Source organism: Pithys albifrons, chromosome 17 (genome assembly GCF_047495875.1).
Source record: "Pithys albifrons albifrons isolate INPA30051 chromosome 17, PitAlb_v1, whole genome shotgun sequence".
NCBI classification, from domain to species: Eukaryota; Metazoa; Chordata; class Aves; order Passeriformes; family Thamnophilidae; genus Pithys; species Pithys albifrons.
In genome coordinates, this window is record NC_092474.1 from 15,105,796 (window position 1) to 15,130,579 (window position 24,784).

At 57.3% G+C, this 24,784-nt stretch overlaps 1 protein-coding gene across 1 annotated transcript; it reads left to right on the top strand.

Moving 5' to 3' along the window:
• The first annotated feature begins 2,500 nt into the window (after positions 1-2,500).
• On the top strand, positions 2,501-22,561 carry SCARF2 (scavenger receptor class F member 2). The gene is given in 12 exon segments (XM_071571940.1): positions 2,501-2,654; positions 2,657-2,894; positions 8,183-8,241; positions 9,897-9,998; positions 10,312-10,831; positions 10,934-11,152; positions 11,544-11,672; positions 14,117-14,220; positions 14,299-14,416; positions 15,787-15,902; positions 20,105-20,257; positions 20,587-22,561. Coding segments are annotated over 12 exon segments (3,081 nt in total). The 5' UTR covers positions 2,501-2,536; the 3' UTR covers positions 21,792-22,561.
• Positions 22,562-24,784: the final 2,223 nt, after the last annotated feature.

The following is a 24,784-nucleotide window of genomic DNA, read 5'->3' on the forward strand; positions in this document are numbered from 1 at the left end:
TTGGGCAGCCGCCTGTCCCCACACACTGCCATGGTCTCAAAGAGGGGGTTTGTGCTGCTCTTGGCCCTTCAGCTGCATGCTTTGGCTACAGTCAGGACTTGGGCAAAAGAGACAGAGATGGGCTGTACCAAGTGAGCCCAGACTCTCTGAGACAGGGACTGGAGAAGCTGTGGAGCTTCCTGCAGTGGGCTTTAAAGGAGCTGGAAGCTCTGGAGCATCCGCTTGCCTGCTGAGGAGGGTGTGGCAGCATGGGAGAGCCTCTCCCCACCCTGAGACCTGCTTTTGGGGAATGTGCACCCTGCAGGCTTTCATGCCTCAGCTTAGGGGTAGCTATTCCTGGGCTCTGCAGGACCACCGGCATCTCTGGGATTCCCTACCTAGAGCTGTGCCAGTGTCTCTTTTTAATATGGGTCAGTCCCTCTACTTCTGGTGAGCTGCTCACACCAAAGGCATGGTGTTTAGGCTTCCAGAACTGTTCACCTCCTGCCTTTTCTCTAGCTGAGACTCTCCTGCTTTAAAAACCACCTGAAGTGGAGCAAGGAGCATTGCACAGGACCAGGGCTCCTGGGATTTAGGAACAGCATGGATAGAGGCAGCAGCTGAGATCCTTGTATTTTAGGGAAGAGAGGAGCTGCACCAGTCACTGGGCTGCCACTCCAGCCCATGCAGGATGCTGCTGCAGTAGCATGGAGCACACTGGTGCCTCAGAGCACAAACTCTGCTGGATTCTGGATGCAGAAGTCATCCACTGTGGCCTGCTGCAAAGACGCCTGGGTATCTGTGTAGTACGGCAGGAGCAGTCCCTCTTGACCTTCCTTTTTTGGAGTTAACCCCCTCCCCAGCCCTCTTGTCAGGACAGGAGGGCTCCACAACCTGGCTCAGAGGTGTTACGTCCTGCTGCTTGCAGGGGCTATGTATGGGTACAGGATGCTGCCTCTTGGACACCCAAGGCACTGAATGCCCTTGAAACCTCCAGATCTCTAGTTCCCTGCAACTTTTCATGGAATATCCTGAGCTGAAAGGGACCCAGAAGGACCATCAGTCCAACTTCTGGCCCTGCACGGGAACCCCAACAATCCCACTCTGAGAGCATTGTCCAAACATCCACCGGAGACCTCCAGCAGCGTGTGGCCCTCAGACCCAGCTCCAAGGAAGATGCACTGTCCATACACATTCTACAGCCCACTCTTTGCAAGCAACCAGCACTTGACACAGCTGCATTTGTGCTACCAGGAGGGACATGGCCAGGGTGTCCCTACCCACACTTTTCCCATACCACTATCACATGTCCCAGAAGATCAGATAAGCTTTAGGCATCTCTTGCAGGACCATTAAGCTGAAAAGCTGGCTGGCATAGGGTGGTGGCCAAGGAAGCCCTGGCCCATTCAGTGCTCCTGCACTGTCAAAGCTGAGAAGGTTTATTGACCAGGCTGACCTACCAGGCCAGAGATGTGGGACCACTGCCTGTGCCCAGGCTGTCCTCCCTGTTCCCAGCTGTGTCCTTACAGTGGGTTAACTGTGAAGGCCGCCTGTCCCTGTGCAGGATCCTGCTTCCTTGGCACTGCAGCTGCAGGCACTACTTCGCTCCCACAGGTCTCTGCAGGGCTCCCAAAAGGCTGGACCAGGCTGCCAGCCACAGGGAGGTGCCAGATCACTGGGACAGCTGGACCTGCAGGACAGCCAGACCTGCAGGACAGCTGGAAAGTGAGCCTGTAACACACCTGGAGCTACCCGACCTCTGGGGCAGCCAAATCCTGGGGCTGTCAGGTGCCTGGAGCTGCTGCATCCCTCAGTCAGCTGCCCTCCTACTCTGCCTGACTCTCAGGGACCTGCCGTCCCAGGGACCCCAAGGAGAGTAAGCCCCTGGGGCTGTCACACACCTGGAGCCACCAGACCTCCAAGATTATGGGGCTGTTGGGCACCTGGAGTTGCTGGATCCCTAGGTCAGATGGATACTCGGGCTTTCAGGCTTCTGAGGGCTGTCAGACCACCAGGACAGACTGACCAAGGGCCCTTGGGCACTCAGGTCTGTGGGGCCCCTGGAGCTGCTGGAAGTCTGGCTCAGGCAGATCCCAGGGCTGTTGTGTATGTGGGGCTTCCAGAAAGAGGCAGAACCTGAGGCTGCCAGGTCCCAGGGACTCCCTAGAATGGTCAAAACCCAGTGCTCTTGGACATCCAGGGCCGTTGGACCCTGGAGCTGCTGGATCCCAGGACAGCCAGACTCTGGGGTCATCGGGTGCCGTGGACCTGGAGCTTCCAAGCCACCGTGACAGCCGATTCCCTGTGCCACCGGACCTCGGGCCATCCAAACCCCGGAGCCACTGGGCTTCCAGGACTCGCAGGACTCCCGGGAGCTACTGGATCCCCGGGCTGCGCTGGAAGCCAGGACCTCGCATCCTCCCGTTCCCCCTCGGGGACTCTCCCCCGGCTCGGCGGTGCTGCCCACCCGGTGCAGCCCCCGTGGCCGTCGGGGGGGTCGCTGCCCGGGCCGGGGCGGCGGCGGCCCCCGGAGCCTGGCCCGCCGTCAGGGGAACCAATGCGGAATTTCCTGGCTGGCGGCGGAGCCCCTCCCGCCGCTGTCGAGAGGGGCGCGGGGGAGGTGGCGGCGAAGCGATCGCGGCGGTGCTTCCGCCCGCCGAGCGGGAGCGGCGGGTCCCGGGGCGGGCACCGGGAGCGGCGGAGCCGGGGCGGGGGCAGCGTCCGGCCCCGTATGGGCTGTGCCGGGTCCGGCCGGGCCCCGCCGCTCCGCCGGTGATGGCGGCCCGTGGGCTGCGGCCGCCCCGCCGGGCCGGAGCCGGGGCCGCGCTGCTGCCGGCGCTGCTGCTGCTGGTGCTGAGCCGCGGAGCCGCGCAGGAGCTGAACCCCCGCGGCAGGAACGTCTGCAGGGCCGGCGGGTAGGAGTGGGGGCGGGCAGGTGTGTGGGCTGTGCGGGACGGGACCCCCCCGCGGGGGAGGTCGGGACCGCGGGACGGGACACGGGACGGGCTCGCCGCTCCATCCACAATCCGAGCAGCCGCGGCGCTGGGCGCCTTCCAAGACAAAGTCCGCCCTGCGCGAGGCTGAGGTGGGGGAGCCGAGCCTGAGCGGGGCCAGGACGCGGGGGCTGGTCCTGACCCCCGGGGGGCTGCGGAGGGCTGGACCTGAGTGCCCCGCGGCCGGTCCCACACTCCGCTGGGCCCGGTCATGTTGAGGCGAGCGGGTCCTGGATTTCTCCGGAGCCGGTCCTGTACACCCCGGGGGCGGTTCTGCTGCGGGGAGCTGGTTTGGGGTGTCGCTGGGGTTGGAGTCAGGGAAGAGGTAGGGGTTGGGGGGGCAATCTGGCATCCCTGGGGCACGATCTGCTGCGAGGAGCCGGTCCTGGGTACCTCCGGCGATCGGGTTACACTATGGGAGGCCGGTCCTGGACCCTCCCAGGGGACCAGTCACGCTGCTGAACCTGAACTGTGGGATACAGGATGCTCTGGGTATCATGGTGGAGCTGCCCCGAGCTGCTGGTGATGGTGGAGTTGGCAGCTCCAGGACCCTCGGGTTTGGCTTCAGAAACTGTCCGGCTGTCCCGGGGTCACATCCTGCCTGCCTGGCCGAGGGCAGGGTCACAGGAGGTGGCACTGCCTTGTCCCCACTCCCAAGGCTCTCTGTGTCCCATAGGTCACTTTGCAGAGCATCACCTTAGCCAGGCTTCTCCGCTGAGCTCAGCCTTGATGCTTCCCTTGATGCTGGCCCCAGCAAAGGGGGGATAGTGCCCACAACTGCTGCCCCCCACCTGGAAGAGCTGGATCCCCTGCCCTTGATGGGGGGCCCCAGGCCATAAATGCACCTTTACATCTCGCCTGTGAGGTCAGACAAGTCCATAAGGAAAACATGTGCTGCGAGCAAGAGGGGCCACATAATGGCTCCATTCAGCAGGGCCGCAGGGAGCTGGTGCCCCCTCCTCAAATTACAGCCTGAGTTTCCTAAGGAGGCATTTCATGAGCCAGAGCAGCCGCAGCTCCCGCCCATGCTGTTCCTCGACAGGGGAGGATGCAGGGAGCCGTCCCTCTGCCTGCCCGTGACCTGCACAGCAAAGCTGTCACTACGTCCTGGGGTGGCAGAGGAAACTTGAGCAGTGTCCCCACCCTGCTCCTGGTATCCTACCCATGTGCTGGGAATGCTCCCCCTTGCACAGGGACCCCCCGGCCCCCGCTGGATCGAGGTGGGGAAGTTGCTGCACCAGCACTGTGGGGCCATGGGTTGTGCAAGAGGCACTGACTGTTGAGTGGGGCAGGATCCATGGGATGGTTGTGTCCATCCTCTGGTGGGAACAAGACCTGAATGCAGCCTGAGAGCTGGTAATAGTTGGGCAGGGATGGTCCCTAGGCAGCTCAGATGATGTTTGCATCACACTGCACCCCTCACCCTTCTGCAAACCCTTCTTCCCTCCCCACCCACCCACCTGGCACCCACCCCCATCATGACTGTGTAAAATGGGCATGGAGGACACCCCATATGTGACCATCCTGGTGGCCCTAAGGCCACGGTGCTGCAGATCCTGCCCTGTGCCTGAGGCCAGGGACAGAGGGGTCGGAGATGGCCTGGGGTCCCAGTGTCTCCACTTGAGCCTGGTGAAGCTGCTATTTGAACTTGAGATGTCACCACAGTTTTTGGAGAGCTCAGCGGGCAGATTATGTGACTTCCTGATACCCAGCTTGCAAGTAGCAATTCAAGAAACTATTTAGGGCAGAAGAAAAGGGCATATTTGGGGCTCTTTGGAGTTTTATGCTATAAATTCAACTCGTCCCTAAATTTGAAGCTTTATTATAATTTGGTTGCAGGATGCTCTCCGAAGGTGCTGGTGGGGATGCAGGCTGGTGACAGCTTGAGCACTGCTTTGTCCCTGTCCTACTCTATTGCTAGAGCTCTCATTTGCTAATCTTTGGGGTTTACCTACTTTTAGTTTCTACTTGAAGGGTTTCTGTTTATGTACATGATCCTACTCCTGCCTGCCCTGGAGATCTCTGTCTGCCTGCACCCCGAGGCTGGGGCCAGGGAGCTGTAGCTGGCATCAGCTGGGGGTGCAGCACTGGCTGGGACCCAGTGGTACCAAGAGCCCTGTGTGCCACACAGTGGAAGCTGGGTGGCACCAAGTGATGGGTAACATGAAGAAAGAAGGAGATTAGCACTGGGGTGATGCTTGGGAGAAGCAGTGTAGCAGGGATGGAGGAGCACTGGGGATGGGTGCCAGGGTGCTAGTGGTGCTCTGGGTGCCAGGGATATGCTGGGTATGTCCACAGGGCTCCTCTGCAGCTCCATCCAGTGGACTGAGCAGGGAGGTCTCACATGGGACCATGGGCAGCAGCAGCCATCTAAGTCCCATAGTCTTGCTCCTGCTTTCAAGGGTGTGAGCCTGCTCCTCATTTTTCAGGGAGGGCTGTGTTGGTCTGGATGAGGAGCCATCCTCCTGCCTCAGGAGCCCTCTCCATACCTGTTGGTAAAGCAAATGTACTTCAGGGAGCAATGTAGGATACTAATCACAAGAAAAATATTCTGCATCTGTGGAAACTTCAGGATCATTTGCTGAGGTCCCACTGATGCTCAGCATGAGCAGGACGTGGCTATGGGCTGAGGGCAAGGGTGGCATGGAGCACTTGTCCCTGCTGGTGACAGCTCTGGCTCTGCCCACACCCTGCTCCTCTTCCTCCACATCAGCTGAGCTCCCAAGCCCCAGCCACAGCTTGGAGGCAGATTTTTCTTTTCCCAGTATTTGTAGTGCTTTGAAGGAAAGAGGAAGAAATAGAAAATATATTTGCACTAGATGTCTGCAGTGGCATGTCCCTGTGGGTCAGGAGTGGGCTTTTAAACACATCTCCCAGTTATCCCTTTTCAGTGGTCATGGGGCATGTGGAGGAAACCCTCTGTTAGAGAGCTGAGGCCAAGAAGCACCTTTTAGTCCCACATGTTGGTGGGCACTGGTGACCTGCAGCCAGCATTGACCCTCCCTATGACTGGCTGTGCTCAGGGACCAGTCCAGGTACCACACTGGGAGCACTGGTTTCCCAGTGCCCCAGCCCAGCTAATTCTCCTTGCCACAGGAGAGAGTTTATTTGATGTCAAAGCTGTTGATAAATGAGGCGAGGGCTGAGCAGGGTGTGGGATGCCACCAGCAGGCACAAAGGAAAGATTAGCTATCAAGAAAAAGATAAGCCCAAAAGATAAGAGGTGGTAGACTGGATCCCAGCTGGTGGTGGTCAAGATGCTGCTTGCCTCCTCCAGCTTGTGGCAGAAGAGTTTTTTCCTCCTTCCACTGTGTTCCAGGGACTCCCAGCTCCCCACTGTCAGCTCAGGGCTTTCATCATGAATGATGCTTTTTGTTGCATCCTCTGTGATGCCCATTTTGGTGGCCAAGCTGAGCCATTGTAGGGAGGAGGTTTCCCGAGCAGAGGGGTTTCCTTTTGCAAACCTGTGATGGTTTCATATAAAACCCCACCAAACTGAATTATAAAGGATGGAGTGGTGAAAGCAACACCAGGTAGAACAATGGGGGCTTTGGCCATCCCATGGGAGGGCAAGGGCACCATGGACCCTTCCCCACCTGTGCCTGAGCATCCGAGCACAACTGACAAAAGCTTTTCAGGGAGGGCAGCCTGAAGATTCTTGCAGAGAAGAACCTTGACTCCAGCCCCCCGTCCTCGGGGAGGTGATTACGTGGTTGGCCCTCCTCTGCCGTTATTCCTGTGCATCCCCTTGGGTGCTTGGTAGGAGCAGAATCCCCACTGGAGCCCTGGGGTGCCCATGGTGGGGGGTGTACACAGCACTGCCATTGCAGCATCTTACAGCCACTTCCACAGGCTGCATAGATGGAGCTATTTTGGGCTCCGGCTGCAAGGCATTTTTTCCAGGCCTCGAATCATTTTTGTGGTTCTTTTCTGCCTCCTTTCCAACTTTTCACCGTCTGCCACGAGAAGGGGGACATGATGCTCCTGGCTTGGCTGTGCGGGTGCTGCCCGCCAAGGGGCCAGTGGTGGGAGCTGCATCCCCAGTGCCCCAGTCTGGCCGAGGGGCTGCTGGCAGCTCCTCCCCAGCCCCAGGACGAGGCAGTCTGGCAGCCAGACGTGGTCCTGTGACTGCTCTGGGTTTAGAGCAAATACTTCCTTGCTGTCTCCTCCTCTTCTGCATTTGTTACATATAAAAAGGAGAAGGAAAAAAAAAAAGCCAAATGCATTCCAGGCTGTGCTGCAGACCAGCCTGGGTGAAGTTTGCGTTGACTGCAGCATCTGCCTGGACTGTTTGTGACCCCCCAGCATTGCTGCCATTTGCCTGCAGGACCAGGCAGCACGGGTCACCCCAAGGACAAGCGTGTGGCTCTGAGGATGAGCAGGGGTCCCCAAACAAAAATTTCTGGGGGGGTCGTGGCATAGGGAGCGTACTCCCCACACTTGCTTGAAGCATCATTAGCCCCCAAACATTTGCTTAGAGGTGTCATTGACCAAGTGTGGATGAGGTGTCCTATCCCAGCTGGGAGCTGTGTCCCTGGCTGAGCCTCTGAGGCAGTCTGAACCCCTATTCTGGTCAAGCTTGTGCCAAAAACATCTTGCCTGATGATCCTGTGCCTGGTGCTTCCTGGAGGTGGTGGCACTCCAGGACACCCAGGGGCTCAGGTAAACATTCCAGCTGCTTGCAGTTGGCATCCCCCTGCTCATACGTGAGTAGATCCCCTGGGAGCTGACTGTGCTCCAGCTTTTCCAGCCAGGTTGTTCCAGTCTGCCTTTGGGGTGCTGACCCCAGGTCACCAAGGAGCAAGCCTGGGGTTCAGATTGTGTTTCTTCCTGGGACATTTAGAATCTTCTTTTTTTTTTCCCCAGCTTTTGGGGGAGGTTTTTGTATTTTTTTTTTTTTTTACTGTAGAGGTTGCAAACATGACTTTTGCTGCTTCATCATGTAATGGAAGGAACTGACACCCTGTCCGTGCTCCTCTAGTCCCCTCAGTAGTTGGTGAGGCATCTCAAGCAGCACCTATGAGAGCTCCAGATCCATAACTCCCTGTGTGCTGGAGGAAGAGCCAAGAGCTCTCTCTGCCCCATGGGTGTGCAGCAGCTCCCAGCAGGACCTCTCACCACTATGGCTTCAGGGCTCCTGGTGGGTTCTTGGGAAGGACCAGACTTTTTGGGGGTCTTAACTATTTGTGATCCTTTTCTCCCCCTTGCAGCTCCTCGGTGCTTGTGTGCTGCCTGGGATGGAGGCAACAAGGAAACGAGTGTTTAATAGGTAAACACTGGCATTTTGCTTCATTGGACACTGCCCATCATTTGCTGAGCCCTCCTGGCCTCACCACCACTGTTGAGGGCCACCCTGATGTGTCCTGTGCCTGGGCCACCGTGCCCTGGGGACCTGCACTGGGGTCCTGTTTTCCTGCAGGGCTCCAAGCCAGCATCATGTGGATGGAAGAGGTGCTCAGTGCCAGTGCTGGGGGTCACAGAACTGTGGGGGTTTCTCTCCTTGGCAGCCAGCTGTGGATCTAAGGATCTGGGGATGCTGCTTGGGAACCCAGATGACAGTGAGGTATCCCCCAGGGTGGAGGTGCAGCTGTGGGGATGGGGCCAAATTCCCCACAGGTGCTGCATCAGCATGGTAAGCTGAGACAGAGGCACCAGTGGAGAAGAAGCTGTCCAGACTGGGAACGTGTGTGTCGTGTCCCCACTTGGGAGAGGCTACTGGGACAGGCAGGGACCACCTAGCCTGGACTGCGCCATGCAAGGTGTTGCAGCTCTTCACTGGGAACCACTGTGAGCCCAGCATGGATGCTCAGCATGAAACCATGGGAGCATCATCTCCTGCACTGCCACTGTGATGAAGGTGGCTGTTTTAGGGTCCCCCGCAGTCTCGGATGGTCGCGGGGCTCCCTGTACCCTGGTAGAGCTGCAGGTGGCAGTTTGCAGCTGGTAGCAAAGCCCATGTAACCCACTAACCCACTGTGCATGAGCCCTGTAACTCCTTGCTGCATGTTTTGGGAATGGGGTGCAGCCCCTTCGTAAGGGAGAAGGACAGGATCTGCCAGGACAGTGGGGGGAGGATGGTACCACAGTGAGCTGTCCCCATCTCCTGCCCCCCAATCTGCACTAACTGTTAGACTCACTGCTCCTAACCTGTGTAATCTGTCTATTTTAGGGGTTTCTATAGTATCCATCACCGTAGGTCTAACAACTCCCAGGTAAGGTGGCGGGGATGGGTGGTCGTCTCCCCCTCTCCCAGTGCCTAAGGAAGCCTGTCTGGGGCCATGTGGGATCTACAAGTGCCTGCCTGCACCGCGGTGCTGCCTCTCCCTGCTGCCTGTCCCACATTCTGTGCCTGCCTGGCTCTGGCCTTTGGCCTCAGTGCAAGGTCCCCACAGCAGGGGAACTGGTGGCCTTCGGGGGCTAGTGGAGGGAGAGAAAGTGGTGGGATAGCAGTGGCACTGCTGTGGTCCATAAGGAGTTCAAGGACGGGGACTGTGCTCATGGCTGCCCACAACTGCTCCATCCCATGTTCCCTTCTCCTCTCTGGCAGTATGGAGCAAGCAACAGTGCCGCTGGGTGCAGCCATTGACAGGAGCAGGGCTTGGCTGGGTGGCAGGAGGCTGATGGCCAGGATGGAGTTGATCTGGGTGACAGGGATGGAGCTGAGCTGGATGGAAGGATGCTGGTGGCGGGGGAGGAGCTGAGCTGGGTGACAGGAGTCTGATGGCTGGTGGTCTCATGCGGCCCACGCAGCTGCTTGCCAGGATGGTGATAGTGCCACAACTCAGCAGCACTCAGAGGACCACTGCACAGCCCTTTCCCTTCTCTGGGGTGGCTTTGTGAGGGTTTAGGGGAGCTGGGAAGGGCAGGCACTGCTCAGGAGAGCAGGGACTCGCACTCATGCCTGCCATCTGTTCCTGCATGCAGCCATATGTGAGGGGAACTTCACCTGCAAGGAGAATGAGGTGTGTGTCAGGCCTGGCGAGTGCCGCTGCCGCCATGGCTACTTCGGTGCCAACTGCGACACCAGTGAGTATTGGCAGGAGCCCTCGTGTCCTCGGTGGGGTTCACTGGGGTGACCCTTGCTCATCCTGAGGTGACATCCCAGAGCAGAGCATCAGGGATGGGGCTGTGCATGCTTTTGCTCTGCCCTTGTCTGTCCCCTGGCTCTGCCTCCTGGGCATTGTGCCTTTGCTGGGGTCTCCTCTGAAATCCAGTGCCCTGCGGGGAGGAGAGGGAGGACAGTGGACAACAGGTCCTGTTGGGACTGCGGGTCTCCACTTGTTCCCAGTGGTGGGGTTGTCCCCCCGGGCAGTTCTGGGGCTGATGGATCTCCCCACAGAGTGTCCCCGGCAATTCTGGGGTCCCGACTGCAAGGAGATGTGCAGCTGTCACCCCAACGGGCAGTGCGAGGATGTGACTGGTCAATGCACCTGCAACCTCAACCGCTGGGGTCCCAAGTGCGAGAATATCTGCCTCTGCAAGCATGGCAAGTGCGACCAGAAGACGGGAAAATGCACCTGCGAGCCTAACTGGTGGGGCTCACAGTGTTCCAGCTCCTGCTATTGCAGCCACAACTCCCAGTGCGACCAGCAGACGGGCAACTGCCTGTGCCAGCCTGGCTGGTGGGGCCGTGGCTGCAACAACCAGTGCTCCTGCAACAACTCTCCCTGTGAGCAGTTCACAGGGCGCTGCCAGTGCCGGGAGCGGACCTTCGGGCCCCGCTGTGATCGCTACTGCCAGTGCTACAAGGGCAAGTGCAACCAGGTGGATGGGACCTGCACCTGCGAGCCGGGCTATCGGGGCAAGTACTGCCGCGAGCCGTGCCCAGCCGGCTTCTATGGCCAAGGCTGCCGGAGACGGTGAGTGGCCAGACTCTGCTGGATCTGATCTGGCACTGGTGGGAGATGGCAGCAGGAGGTTTGAGAGTGCACTGGGTGATGGGTTCCCCTCGGGCTTTGCAGATGTGGGCAGTGCAAGAGCCTGCAGCCGTGCACTGTGGCAGACGGGCGCTGCCTGACCTGTGAGGCAGGCTGGAATGGCACCAAGTGTGACCAGCCCTGCTCACCTGGCTTCTACGGAGAGGGCTGTGAGAAGCTCTGTCCCCCCTGCAAGGACGGCCACACCTGCAACCACATCAATGGCAAGTGCTCCCACTGCAACCCTGGCTGGATTGGAGACCGGTGAGTGTGGCTGGGTGCAGCACTGCGTCTTGGCAGAGCGATGCCTGGCTTCCCTGATCTGCACTGCTCAGAGAATGGGATTGCTGAGGGGTTCTGCAGCCCTGGAACCAATCCTGGGTACAAGAGTCTGCAGGAAAGCATCCCAGCTTGAGAGCTGAGCCTCACTGCAAGCATACGGCATTACCTGGGGGCACAGGGCACGGGTCTTACAGGCTCCCCTCAGTCCCATGGCTGTGTTGGCGAGCTCAGTCCATCCCTGTATGCCTCTCCTGGCTTCAGAAACCCCAAGTCAACACAGTGACACACAGCCCAGTCTCCCTGCATGTGGGGGGATGCCAGAGGTCCCCAGGTGCCATGGGTGCTCCAGCCAGATGCTCTTATCCTTCCTCAGGTGTGAAACCAAGTGCCGGAACGGGACTTATGGGGAGAACTGCGCCTTCGTCTGCAGCGACTGCGTCAACGGCCAGTGCCACTTCGAGACTGGGCAGTGCCTCTGCCACCCCGGCTCCCATGGCACCTAGTAAGTGAGGCACGATGAGCACACTTTAGGGGGTGATGCTCAGGTACCTCCTGCCCCATTGAGTCCTACATGGTTCTGAGACGAGAGGTTTCGTACTGTAGAAAAGCTTGCAGGTAATAATTCGGATGATGTGGGGAGCAGAGGGGGAAGGACATGCTCCCAGAGCCATTAGCAGCTAGGTGATGCTGTGAAAGGCATTGAGCTTTAGAAAATGCCTATTCGGCAAAAACTATTTGACAAAATGATGGTTTGTTGGGTTTTTTTAAGTCCAGGGTAGAATTTCTATCCAAAAGAGAGAAGAAACCACAGCCCAGAATAACAAACAGCCTCACAGACATGGCATCCATGGAGGGTCCTGCTGCAAGCTCTGCCTCTGGCCAAGGTCTTCCCCAAGCCTCCTTCCTCCTGAACAGGGAAGGGACACAAGGGCTGTCAAGGTCCTGCTCACATCCTTGAGTAGTTTTCCCCAGTATGGGACTGAAATACTGTTTGAAAACATGAAGAAGGAGTTTCCCACCCAGCTGGGACATGCAGACAGTTCTTGCAGGTCCTGCTGGATGGTGCTCAGGATTTCCCAGCCATTAACTCCAAGGGTGATGGCAAGGATAGGGATTTGGAGCTGGCATCCTGCCCATGCTGGCATTTCACTCAGGGCATAAAAAGAGGGAGCGTTTGTATTTTGGGGTTTATTTTTGTGGGGCTTCACCAACCACTCACGGTGCTGAAGAACTGCTGGCACAGGCACCAGCTCAGGACGTCTGGCCTGGGCATCATGGCCACCTTTGGTAGCAAAAGCAGAGGTGAAAGGGTCCCAATGCTCCCCAGGGGGTGTGGTGACACCTTCAGCATAGTGCCAGAGGACAGATCATGGATTAAACTGTTCTGAGCCCGGTGCAGCATCAGGCCTGTGGGAATGGGGGATGCCCAGGGTGCATCCTGGCCCCAGCAGCATCCTGGTGCCGTAACCACGAGCTGAGCTGTGCCGTGCGGGGCAGGCTCAGGGACATTCCTGGTGCTCTGACAGATCCCTGGGACTATGTGCAAACTAGTGTTTTTGTACGCAGCATATAATTTGCTTAAAAAGGGATTTCTGTAAGGAAGGCAGAAGCAATGTCCTTGCCACGCAGGGGTGTCCTGTCAGCTTTGTGTCAGGAGGATGCTAAAGGAGCAACTGTTGAAATATTTGCACAAAGTGCTCTATTTTCTCCCTGTCTTTTCCAGAGTTGTCAGCACCCTCCTGGGGAAAAAATCACTCCCCTCTGGTCTCCCAAAGTCTCAGCTTGGGGCAGAAAGTGGTGGGTTGAGAGGTTTTATGTTGCTGAGGGAACATCCCTGCTACTGTTGAGCCACATTTGCTTCCCAGCACAGCTGTTGGAGCCGATGTGGGTGCTCAGCACCCGTCCTGGCGGGCACACAGCAGGCACACAGCAGGCATGAGGCTTGGCTGAAGTGGCACTTTGCAAAGTTGTTGGAGTGTGAAATGGGCTGAGCTGCCTCTGGGCACCGCGCCGAGGGCTGGTGGCAGCTATGCCTGTGGGGGAGTGGGTTTGGGCTGGGGCCCACTGGCTCCTTACAGCTGCAACTGCTGCAGCCAGGATGCTGCTGGTGGAGGGTTTGGTGCCCAGCAGTGCTGCTGGCATCTCCCAAATCCATTTGAGTCCTGCTCTGCATGGCCTGGCCCACGGCTGGGGAGGTAGGTCAGGTTGGTCCTGCTGACACTGAGAGGTCCAGGTGCTTTGGCATGTGCTTGGTGCATGTTTTCAATGCTCAAGCCCTTGATAATCATAGATTGGTGCCCATTCATGCATGTCCCATCACCTCAGTAACACTACCATGGAGGTCATTTTACCAGAGTGACACCACCATGAAGGTCATTTGACACCAGGCAGAGCTGAATGGGGAGGGCTCACTCTTATGGATTGGATGTCTTGGGGCTGCTCTGTTGTTTTTCCTTCTTGGAGGCCATAAAACCAAAAATCAGTCTGGGCACCTTCCCAACTTGTGGCCTCTGTGGCTCTGCCCAGCTTGGCAGGGATGGGCTTTGGGGTGCTGCAGCCACATCACTGCTGAGCTGAGCTGGAATCCCTGTGCCTGATGCCAGACTGTCTTTCGATGTGACTACTGGGTTAATGACCTTTCCTAATTACTATGTCTAATGGTAATGGCGAATGGAAATGGTCAATGGGTGAAGGTTAGCAGTGAGAGTGTGTGAGAGGCACCTGGGCCAAGTCCCCTGAGCAATGGGCAAAGCCACTGGGTGGGTGATGAGCTCCTGATCCCTGTAGGTTACAGGGTCTTCCATGGTGTGGTTGAGCTGTCAGAGCAAGCTGGAGATGTGCTCTTTGGAGCACAGAGGGCTCGGGAGAAGGTAGCAGCTGAGTGGGTCCACAGTGCTGTGCCCGGGGTGGGGGATGCACCACTCTCATCCAGCCCCTTCCCTCCAGCTGTAACCTGACTTGCCCTCCTGGACGCTACGGAGCCAACTGTGCTGAAGCCTGCAGCTGCCACGACGGCGCCTGCGACCCACTGACAGGCGCCTGTTACATGGGTGAGTGCCGGCAGGCAGGGGCAGGGCTGCCACTGCCACAGGGCTGGCACCAGGCTGAGCCACAGGTCTGCCTTGCAGAGGCCAACCAGAGGATGGGGGTGATCGGGGCAGGGGCCCTCCTGGCGCTGCTGCTCATCCTCCTGCTCTCTCTGCTCTGCTGCTGCTGCATCTGCCGCAAGAAGGACGAAGCCTGCGGGTGAGTGCCGGGGCCAGGAGGGATCTCACCAGGATGGAAATGTGGGGAACCAGTGACAGGGGAATACAGGGGCCATGCTGGAACTGTGGGGAAACAGACAGAGCAGTGCTGCCCACAGGCACCATGCTGGTCCCTGGGGTCTGAGCAGGTCCTGCTGCATCATCAGGGCTGATAGAGGGACCCCTGCCTGGGGAGCCCATTCCTGCCCTCCCTGACCATTTCCCTCTCGTGGGCCATCACTTCATCCACCAAGTTTTCTCCAGTCTCCAGGGAGTTGGAGTTGATCTGCATAGGGAACCCTGAAATACACCAAAGGCATTGAGACATGGCCAAGTTCCCCAGAACAAACCTCTAGGCCATGGGATGAGACCTGGGGAACAGGGAGGATACTGACTTTCCCACATGGGGATGATCAGGGCTGGGAGGGTGAATTCCTGCAGCAAGATCAGGATGGTGGTAGCATTTTGGCAGCATCAGGTAACATCCCCTGCTGAGGATAGGGATGAGGACAGACCCATGGCAGGGGAAAATGCTTCTCCTGCTCAGCAAGGAATAAGATGACTGTTGGAGTTTCTCTGGCTGCAGAGAAAACCCCCTTGTGCTACCAGCCACTGCACAGGAATTTTCCTTGCAGCCCTGCCAGCTCAATCCCAGCCCAGCACAGCTGGCTTGCAGAGCCTAGGGACTGCAGGTGATTATGATGCAGATAAAGCACAAAGGCAGCCCTGAGGGGTAAGGTATGGCACAGGAGTGTGGGAATGGCTTCAAACAGTTTCCTCTCTCCCAGGGTGCCCCGACCAGTGTCCCCAAAATGCTGGGTGACCTGTGGTGCTGTCCCAGCATAGCCCCTTGCCAGAGCATCCCAAGGGACCATGGTGGCAGTGGGCATGCCACAGGTTCCCTTCCATCAACACACAAAGCCACTCACGCCTGCAGCTGCAGAAAATTGCTTGAAAACTCAGCCCCAGAAGGTTTCAAAACCAGAGAGCAAATAAAGGGAAGCCACGTGTTTGGCTTTGGGCTGGGATGATTTTTATTTTTTTTCAAAGAGTCAGAGTCTTGACCAGGTGTTGTGTTTATTTTGGGACTGCACTGTCAATTGCCATGGCTAGTTCTGGTCTTGCCACCATCCCCTGGCACTGCTCTGCTTCCTGGTGCAGCACAAGCTGGCGCCTGGGGCTGGGAGCAGCCTGGGTGGGTCCCCACCTTCCTGGGCATACCCCTGCTTTGGTCCACCCATTATCATTCCAAAACCTTCTTTGCGCTTGCAGCATCCCTGAGCTTCTGCCTCTCTGTTACCCATGAAGGCTGTCCCCACTGCAGGGAGGGGAACTCTCTGACAGTGCCATTACCTTCTCTTGCATCTCCAGCCAGGACCCAGCAGCAGCCAAGAAGCCCCCAAGACGCTTGTGCGGGCGGTTCAGTCGGATTGGGATGAAGCTCCCCCGCATCCCTCTGCGCCGCCAGAAGCTGCCCAAGGTCGTGGGTAAGGCACTGGTGTTGAAGAGGGTGCAGAGAGCGAGGAAGGCCCTGGGGGCTTTATTCCTGCTGCATGGCTCACAGCATCCTTTGAAGCCCCAAACCAGGGTGGTGAACATGGCAGAGTGGTGACAGGGACATGTGGGTCCCCAGGACAGCTCACAGGACTCAGCCCTTTCTGTCTGCAGCTTCTGGATCTCCAAGCACATCATTTTGCTTTATGAGGGTGCTAGAGTGGTACCTGGTGCTGAAGCTCTGCTGAGTGGCTTTAGGCTTTGGGTTTACTCTCCTGAGGTTCCCATGGAGAGGAATGGTCCCTGTCAGGCAGCAAAATGCCCTTTTGGTCCTGAGCTAACTGCCTCAGCTTTGTCTGGAGCCAGAGAATCCAAAGGGGTTGCCCACCATGCTGCCCTGTACAGCAGAATTGTGGATGGAGGGGCAGAGGCTTGTGTTGAGCTCCCCATGCTGCCCAGGCACAGAGTGGATTTGTAGGGGGCTGCTCACACCTGGCAAAGCATCTGACCTGGTGCTGTCAGGACTACTGGGGACCCTGTGCATCCAGGCAGCTGGGGGATGCTGTCCCCTTCACACTCCAAGGTCTCCTTGCACCCCTTCCCAGCACGAGGAGCTGGGGATATGCTGCAACCCATTGAATAAAGGCATTGGATTTAAGGCAGCTTTCCCCACCCTGTGCTGGGATGGGGCTCAGCCTCAGCCTGTCTTCCTGAGCCCAGCACCTCCCTGGGCATGCCATGCTGATGGAATACCCTGAGCAGTCACATCCTGGCTCACAGTGGCTCAGCATGAGGCCAAATCCCCTGTCCCAGATGGGACACAGGATTGTGACCCCCATTCCTGCACACCATGCTCAAGCTTCAGCATCAAAGCTGGGGGGATGAGCGCTTGCCTAGTGGGGCACAGCAAAGCCCTGCTTGGAACAGGGTGTGCTGGGGCCCAAGAAACATTCCTGCTGCAAGGATAACAGAGGATCATAGAGGCTATGTTTGTGGAAGGGGCTGAGAAGGGCTTGGGGAGGACAGAGGGTTCCTGTGTGTGGCAAGGGCAGGGGGGGTTCACATGGGGGCTTCCTGCACCTTCCCTGCACCAGCTCACAGGCAGCTGGCACCTGTCCAGCCACTCTGTGTACACAGAGCAGCAGCAGGCTCGGGAAAGGCTAACGATGCTCAGGATGGTCTCAGGGCATGGCAGGGTTGGGGCTATTCCTGGAGTCTGTTGTGGGGCTGAGGGTTGTTAATTCATCTGGAGGGAAAGGCTTTGTTAGGGCTTGCCTTGTGTTATCCTGCACAGCAGAGCCTACATGTGTTCCAGCAGCTCCTAGTCCCACTGGCATGTGGTACGATAATGCCTCCAGACCCTGCTGAGACTGGGGACTCCCCAGGTGATGAGGACCTGTTGAGTTGCCTGTGTCAGCTGCATTCCTGATGCCTGGTAACCACAGTGCCACATCAGCATGTGGCCCCACCTGGAAGCCACAGTGGTCAGTATCCAGTAGCAGAGGCCAGTTGTTCCCTGCATTGGTCCCACCTCAGCAGGAGGGTACAGGGTAAGCTAAAGTGCCCCATCCCAAGTGCCAGGTCAGTGCTGGAGTTGCCCTGGACCCAATGGGTATGTCCCAGTGAAACTGGTGCTGGCTGATGCCTGGTCGATGGTCCCTCTGGATCTGTTCACATTGTTGGCCTTGTGTTTGCTGGCACCAAGTGGGTTTTCCCGTCTGGGCTCAAACACCAGTGAGCACAAGCCTACACATGGTAAAACCTTCTCAGGTGAGACAGCAGGCCTTGAAGACCCACTGAAGCTCATCAGGTGCCTGGAGCCCCAGGTTTCTCCCTCAATAGCTTCTCCCAACCTTGGCACCAGCTTTGGATCTACAGCATCTCCCTGGGGATTGCACCCGAGCTGGCAGCCAGCAGGGCCACATCCTGGGGTGGCACGGTGCCAGGGTTTGGACATCCCTGTGTGTGAGATTTGCTCTTCAGGGCGTCAGTGGTACTAGCATGGGTCGCAGTCACATGTCACCCTGCAGATGCTGAGGCTGACCCAAGCTCTGCACCCCACCACCACTCTCCTTTCCAAGGAGCAAAGCTCAACCAGACCCGAGGGTGATGCCAATCATGGGGAGCTTGGGCTGAGTGAGAAGGAGTGGCCAGGAGAGTTCTAGGATCCCTCTTCCATGGTCCTTCTGTGGCTCCTCCCTGCTCCATCCCAATCTGGAGACCAATTGGCCACCATGCAAGCAAGGCTGGGATTGGCTCTGGCTCCAGGAGATTTCAGGGAGCAGTGACAGGAGAGGATATGCAGGAAGCATCCACATTTCTCCCAGCCCCACCAGCCCACGGCGATAAATCCTTGGGGACCATGCTGGAGCCCCCGAACCTTACAAAGCTTCTGGGTGTGCTGCACAGCCTCATTTGATCCTTTGGCTGTATCCTGAGTCTCACTGGAGTCCTAGAGATGCCTCGTGGCTGTGAGTCCCAGTTGCTCATCACGCCTCCTCTGAGAAAGCATCTTCCTTCATCTGTTTCCAGCTGGCTGCTTTTAATTTTCTCTTTTTGGTTTTTATTATAAGGAAAGCCATTTTGGAACTGCAGCTTTCCCCTCTCGGGGCCGTTTGCTCTTTAAATATCTCTGCTTGGGTTTTTTTTTACCTTACGCCAAACAGTTCAGGGACAAGTGTGCAGCACTGCTGTCATTTTTAACAGCCAGATTCCCTAATAATGGATAAACCTTCCAGTGGGCATCCCAATAATACTAAAAGTTATTTTATTGTAAAACAGGGATGTGGTGCAAGAATCAGTCTGAGCAGGAACTTGCAGTACGACTGGGATGCAGTTGGGCTTGAGATGCAGTTGGGATGTGCAGGCAGAGCTTATAAATACCTGGAAATATCGGTGTACAGCTGGGATCCTATCTGTGCACAGGGTTTTCATAGCAACATGAAGTGTTCTGACTTGGAAGAGACCCACAAAGATTCTTGAGTCCAGCTCCTGGCCCTGCACAGGACAACCCCAACAATCCTACCATGTGCTGAGAGCATCTTTAGCTCTGGCAGCCTCAGGGCCATGACCACAGCTCTGGGGAGCCTTTTCCAGTGCCCGACCACCCTCTGGGAGCACCCTTTTGCAGCCCTTGCTCCAAAGCAAAGCCCTGCCTGGCCCTGGAGGCAACTTGTCACTGTCCCATGGGACACAAGCCAGTGTTATGGGGGTTGGGACAAGTGCATCTGATCGCTGCCCTCTCTGGGAGCGTCAGTCCTTCCTCCCAGCTGGTTGCTGCCACAGTCCTGTGGGTACCGGAGGATGATGCTGAAGCTGTGAGCACTGGGGAAGCCCTGTGGGACATGAACTTACCCAGCAAAAAGCCTTAAAAATGATCAAGCTGAAAGAAAACATCCCTCCAGCCCAGACAACTCTTAACTGCTCAGCTTCTTTGTTTCTTTTTTCAAACATCAAGTTTTCTTTCTGATGGTTTGTCTCTTCCACTCAGTTTCTCTGTGGGTGGCCCCTCGGTAGGGGGAGATGCTCCTACTCAGCTTCAGGATGGGAGAAGCTGGCAAACGGATTGAAAAGTGACAGAATGGGAAAAAAGAAAAAAAAGAGTGATGTGCAACCCCTACTGCAGGGATCCTTTTATCATCCTTCTGCATCCCTGTGCAGAAGCAGATGGAAAAGGAAAATGCAGTCAGTGATGCTGAAGTGGGAATTAATGGAATTAAAGCTGGCAGTTAATTTCTTTCCCTGGAAAGGAGGTGGCCACAGTATCAGGACTCTCTTTGCAGAGTGGCTTTCCCAGTTTGCACAGCTCATGGGTGACCATCAGGACACTCACCATATCCTGTGGAACCCAGAGATTTGGGTAGCTCATCCTTCTGCCTCAGTTTGGGCAGTGGAGACCTTCCATGGAGAGGGGGATAGGTGGAGGTGTGAGGCTTGAACTGCTGCCCGTGACCCAAGCATGGGGAAAGCTGGTCAGCACCACCACTGGTTGATGGCTTCTGTGGGCACTTGGCTGGGAGACCTGGTTGGAAGGTGCAGCAAGAGCTGTCCTCATGCCTTGGCTGCTGTCCCTGTCCCCAACACCACCAGGAAGGCAGGCAGGAAGAGCTGTGCAGCATTCCACCCTCCTGGTTGGCAGGGGGGTACTGGGGAATTTGGCAGAACGGGCACTGACAGCAGTTCCTTGCCCTTGCAGTGGCCCACCATGACCTGGAAAACACCCTGAACTGCAGCTTCATCGAGCCACCCTCGGTGGTGGAGCAGCCTTCCCCATCGTGGTCATCTCGGGGCTCCTTCTCCTCCTTCGACACCACGGATGAGGGGCCGGTGTACTGCGTCCCCCACGAAGGTGAGCAGGGGGACGGGGTGCATCCCCAGGGGACTTCGGGGACATCACCAGGGACGTGCTCGATGGAGAGGTGTCACCTTGGCGCAGTGGGGACCGTGTCAGGTTCCTCGTGTCCCAGGAAGGGATGCAAGTGCCAGTCTTGCCTCCCACGCAGTTTCAGAGCTCCCTCCTCCGGCGTTTGCTGTTCCAGGGTTAGGAGCCAGGAGGTCCCTGACTGGGAGGCGGGAACAAGGGGACTCCATGGGGAGCCCGCTGTCCTGCAGGAGCATCTCGGTCCTTCCCTTCATCAGATACATCCCAACTGACACCCCCGTGGTCTCTTCTCGCAGAGAGCGTGGGTGACAGCAGGGACAGAGGGAGACCCGCCAGCCCTGGGGACAAGCTGGTGGCCCCGACCGGCGGGGAAGAAGCAGGCGAATACACATTCTTCAAAGAGTCGGGCTCTGTCAGAGCCTTCCCAGCCGACAGCAGTGAGACACCACTGCTCAGGTCCTCGGACAGCGAGCGCTCCTCCTGCGGCTCGGACTCGGCCGGTGCCGCGCTCTACGCCCGGGTCGCTCGCCTCTCCAAGCAGTCCAAAGAGGAGGAGGATGCCACTGCAGAGCTTCGCAGCCCTGGGAAGGCGCCATCTCCGGAAAGGACCAAGCCCCGGCCCCCAGACCCGGCCACTAAGCCCAAAGTGTCCTGGATCCACGGCAGGTACAACTCTGGCCAGTCCAACTCGCTGCCGGCTCCCAGTCAGTTGCCGGACCAAGCAGCTGCCCGGTCCGGCAGCCCCGAGCAAGGCCAGGGCTTAGCCAAGAGGAAGAGGAGCCCGAGTGAGACATCAGCCAGTGTGCAGGGCAGAGCGGAGGAGAAGGGCATCGGGCGGGGCAAGGAGAAAGCACAGAAGCAGCCGAAGGAGCCTGGCGCACCCGAGGGCAATGCCAGTCTGACCGGTGAGCCCCAGTCACCCTCCAAGCCCAAGCAGAGAAGCAAAGCCAGCTCAGAGCCAATGGAGAGCATCAATGGGGCAGTGCAGAACGCCTTCCGAAAGATGGGTGCCATCCAGCTGGAGCGGCGGGCTGGGGACTCCAGGGATGTTCCTCGCAGCCCTGGCACCAGCAAACCCCGCTCCGAGCCGCTGCATCCCCAGTTGGCCTCCGAGCTGGCCGCCCAGCTGAAAGAAAAGACTCAGAGCCTCAGCAAGGGGGACGGAGGCACCCGAGCAAATGGGGTGGGCACCCAGCGGGAGAAACCTACCCCTCCACAGAAAGCCAAGCGCTTGGCAGCTGCCCGTGGCCTAAAGACCAGCAAACCCTTGCTACCCACCTCTCCCCACCTGCAAAAACTGATCCCTGGGGCGGCCGAGCCAGCAGCCGGGGAACCCAAGTGGATGGAGAAGACAAGTGCTGGCAGTGGCCAAGATCAGGCTCTCCCCAGTGAGCAGGCAGCCAAGAAAACCCCCATCAAGAAGCCACCCAGGAAGAAGAGCCGAGAAGCCAGCCTGGAGCCACCCAGGGCAGCTGCCGTGCCTGCCCAGGCAGTGCAGTGACCAGAAGCCAGGCACCAGCCCCACACTGGCCAGACGCGTACAGGGAGGACATTGCCAGCACAACCAGTGGATATGGGAGCCTGGACTGGGCAGGGGGCACTGGAAAAGCCTTGAACTCCATTTATCCCCCTCCACCTCTCTCATCCACCATTTTCCTTTATTCCCCCCTGCCCCTAGGACCTGGTCCTTCTGTTCGTTCCCTGCCCCTGCTCCCTGACTGGGTCTGGTAGCTCGCCCTCCCTCCCCAGGCAGGGCAGGACCACAGGGAGCCAGCCCGGCTGCCACCCCGGGGGGTCCATGCGTGGCATATTCCCCCCCCCTTTTTTGTAGCAGTATTATTGATCGCATAAGCAGCGCTTGTTGTACTAGATGTGCCCACGGTATATTCTGCAGTAACGGAGCCGCTCGCTTCCTGCATCCCACTCTGGTCTGTTGGGCTTGCAGAGCACAGGAGACAGAGGGAGCTGCTGCTCAGTGCCCAGGGCAGCAGATACCCTGCCCTGGTGCCCTGGGCTCCAGGCACAGCTCTCCATTGCCGGTCTTGCCACAGCTGCGTTGTGCCGGTGTGGGGTCGAGCTGGTTTCGACCAATGCCACCCTTCCCTCTGCCCCGGGGTGTTCCTGTCCAGGAGGAAGCACTATTTATGGACGGAGCTGGATGCCCTTCGGGCTCCCACATCCCATAGAGCAGAGTTGGAGGGATTAGTTTGGTACGAGAGAGCCTGGCACCTCTGCAGAACGCTTTCCTAATAAAAATGTATTTCTTCCATAGCTGGATGCCATCTCTCCCTGCCCCAGGCTCCCTGTGGGCTGGCAACGTGGTGGGCATTGCCTTGTCTTGCATGAGTGCTATCCTGGTCCTGAGTGGGGTACAGTAAGGATATGGATGACTTTACAGCAGCTACAGGCAGGTGGTAACAAGCAGCAGACAGAGTGGGGAGCCAGGTTCCTGCTAGGTGCTCACTTGGCACCAAGAGACCAGCCCTGGGGGCAAGATGAGAAGCCACTCTTCCCCTAGTATGCAGCATCCTCCTGATGGCTGACACTCTCCAGGGTAGCCTAGGTCAGACCCTGAGGTTCAAGAGAGCTCTGGCCACTGGGCAAAGAAAGCCCACCCCTGGCTGGGTGCTCAGAGTGCTGGGACACAAATGTGGTGGGACACAGGGCCTGGCAGTGGGGTGCAGGGCTCTGACCCCAGCTTTCTAATCCCATGTCCAGGGGCTGCCAGCCCTGGCAGCATTTGAGGTCTCCACACAGCCCTAGGTGTGATGCTGGGATGGGACAAGACCCAGAGGCAGCTGAGAAGAAGGGAACTTCTCCCATGTGGCTTCTGCCCAAGATTCCTCAGCAGAAGGATTCTCCTTGCCATGAGAATTGGGGCTGTCTGCTTCCATGGGAGCTGGGAGCATTGGTGCCCCCCACTGAGCCATCCTGAGCTCTGCCTGCAGTGGGAGATGATGACCCACAAGACCACCAGACCAAAAGGTCAACCACAGCAATCTCAGAGGTGATGGAGGCAGCTGGTGGACACCAGGAAGGGATGAGACCACCTGGAACTAGGACAGCAACCAGCCCAGCATGGAACTCAGGAGGGGATGGGGCTCTGGCACACTCCTGGGCATTGCTCAGCACTGTGGAGCTGAAGCCAGTGCAATGTCTGACACTGGCTGGAGAAGCATCATCTCATAGCACAAAGCTGAAAAATTATTCACAGGACTTGTCAGTGTTGCTTCCCAGACTCCTAGTCACCTTTCAGAGTTCCTTCACTCTCCCTCCCCTTTCCTTCAGATTTTACTTGGGAAGATGAAGGACTATGGCTGAAACTAATCCTGGAATATCACAGTGCAGAAATAAAAAATGGGGAGACCTGGGATGGCACCCAAAACCGTATCCCTCCACCACAGAGGTGGTTGGAGAAACTGAAGAGGCCTTCAGGAAACTCAGGTTAATAATTCTCCTTACGTTAGGAAAAGAATCCAGGCAATAAAAGTGCAAAAATAAAGACAATTAAAGAGGAAAGGTTTGTCACAGACATCACATGGTTCTTACACATCTCTTCAAGTCTGCACTGAAGAGCTTTCAGGGGGAACCAGTCATGATGTTCATGATGGTGACCCAGCAATGTGAATTTGGGAATTGCTCCAGCCTCCTCTCGAGACACTTTCTCACTTGTGCAGGCAGGAAAGTTGGGCAGTATAAGCTCACCCCACTCCCCAGGCTATCCTGGGACAGCAGAGCATCACCCAGGCATGAGTGCATCCATAGGCTCCTATCAGCCCCAGCCAGCAGAGCAGAGCTTGCAAGTGAGCAGCCTATGGACAAATGGAAAAATTCCATGTCACAGGCACTGAGGTGTGTCCTGGCAGGTCACCAGAGGCTCCAGTCCAACAATCACACCAGAGTGGCTATGGCAATGTCTCACTGAGTCCTGGGAATCTCCAAGGGTGGAGATGGCCTAGTGTGCTGGTTTAAAGGTAAACCAGCAGGAGAAATGAACTCAACACAAGAGAGATTATAAGTCAGAGCTACAATTTAATGATAATATTACAATAAATACACTGACACAAAGGGAAATTGCTTTCAACTCACAAAACCCAGCAGTATAACCCAGTGTCCTGGGGCACAAACCCAAAGGGGTTTATTAGCCCTTGTGCTGAGACCCACATGGTTTCCCCAAGTCCAAAGCAAAAGGAAGTGGAAAACCTGTTGGTGCAGGTGAGGGCTGTAGTCTGGTCAAGAGTGATGGTCTCCTCCTGTTAATGTCCTGCTGCTCCTCTGGATCCGATAAGAGGTTCCCAAGGTCTTCTTACCCACCACTTATGTACCCTCAGGGAGCACCCAGTCCCTCCCCCAGGGCGGGGACTCACACAATGGGTGATTAACTCTGTGAGTCATGGGGTATCCCTGAACTGTTGATGGCCCATTGGCAGCCACACCCCCCAGGCTGGGTGTGAAGGTGCTAATGACTCCCTGGGCAGCTGCTGCTAATGGTCC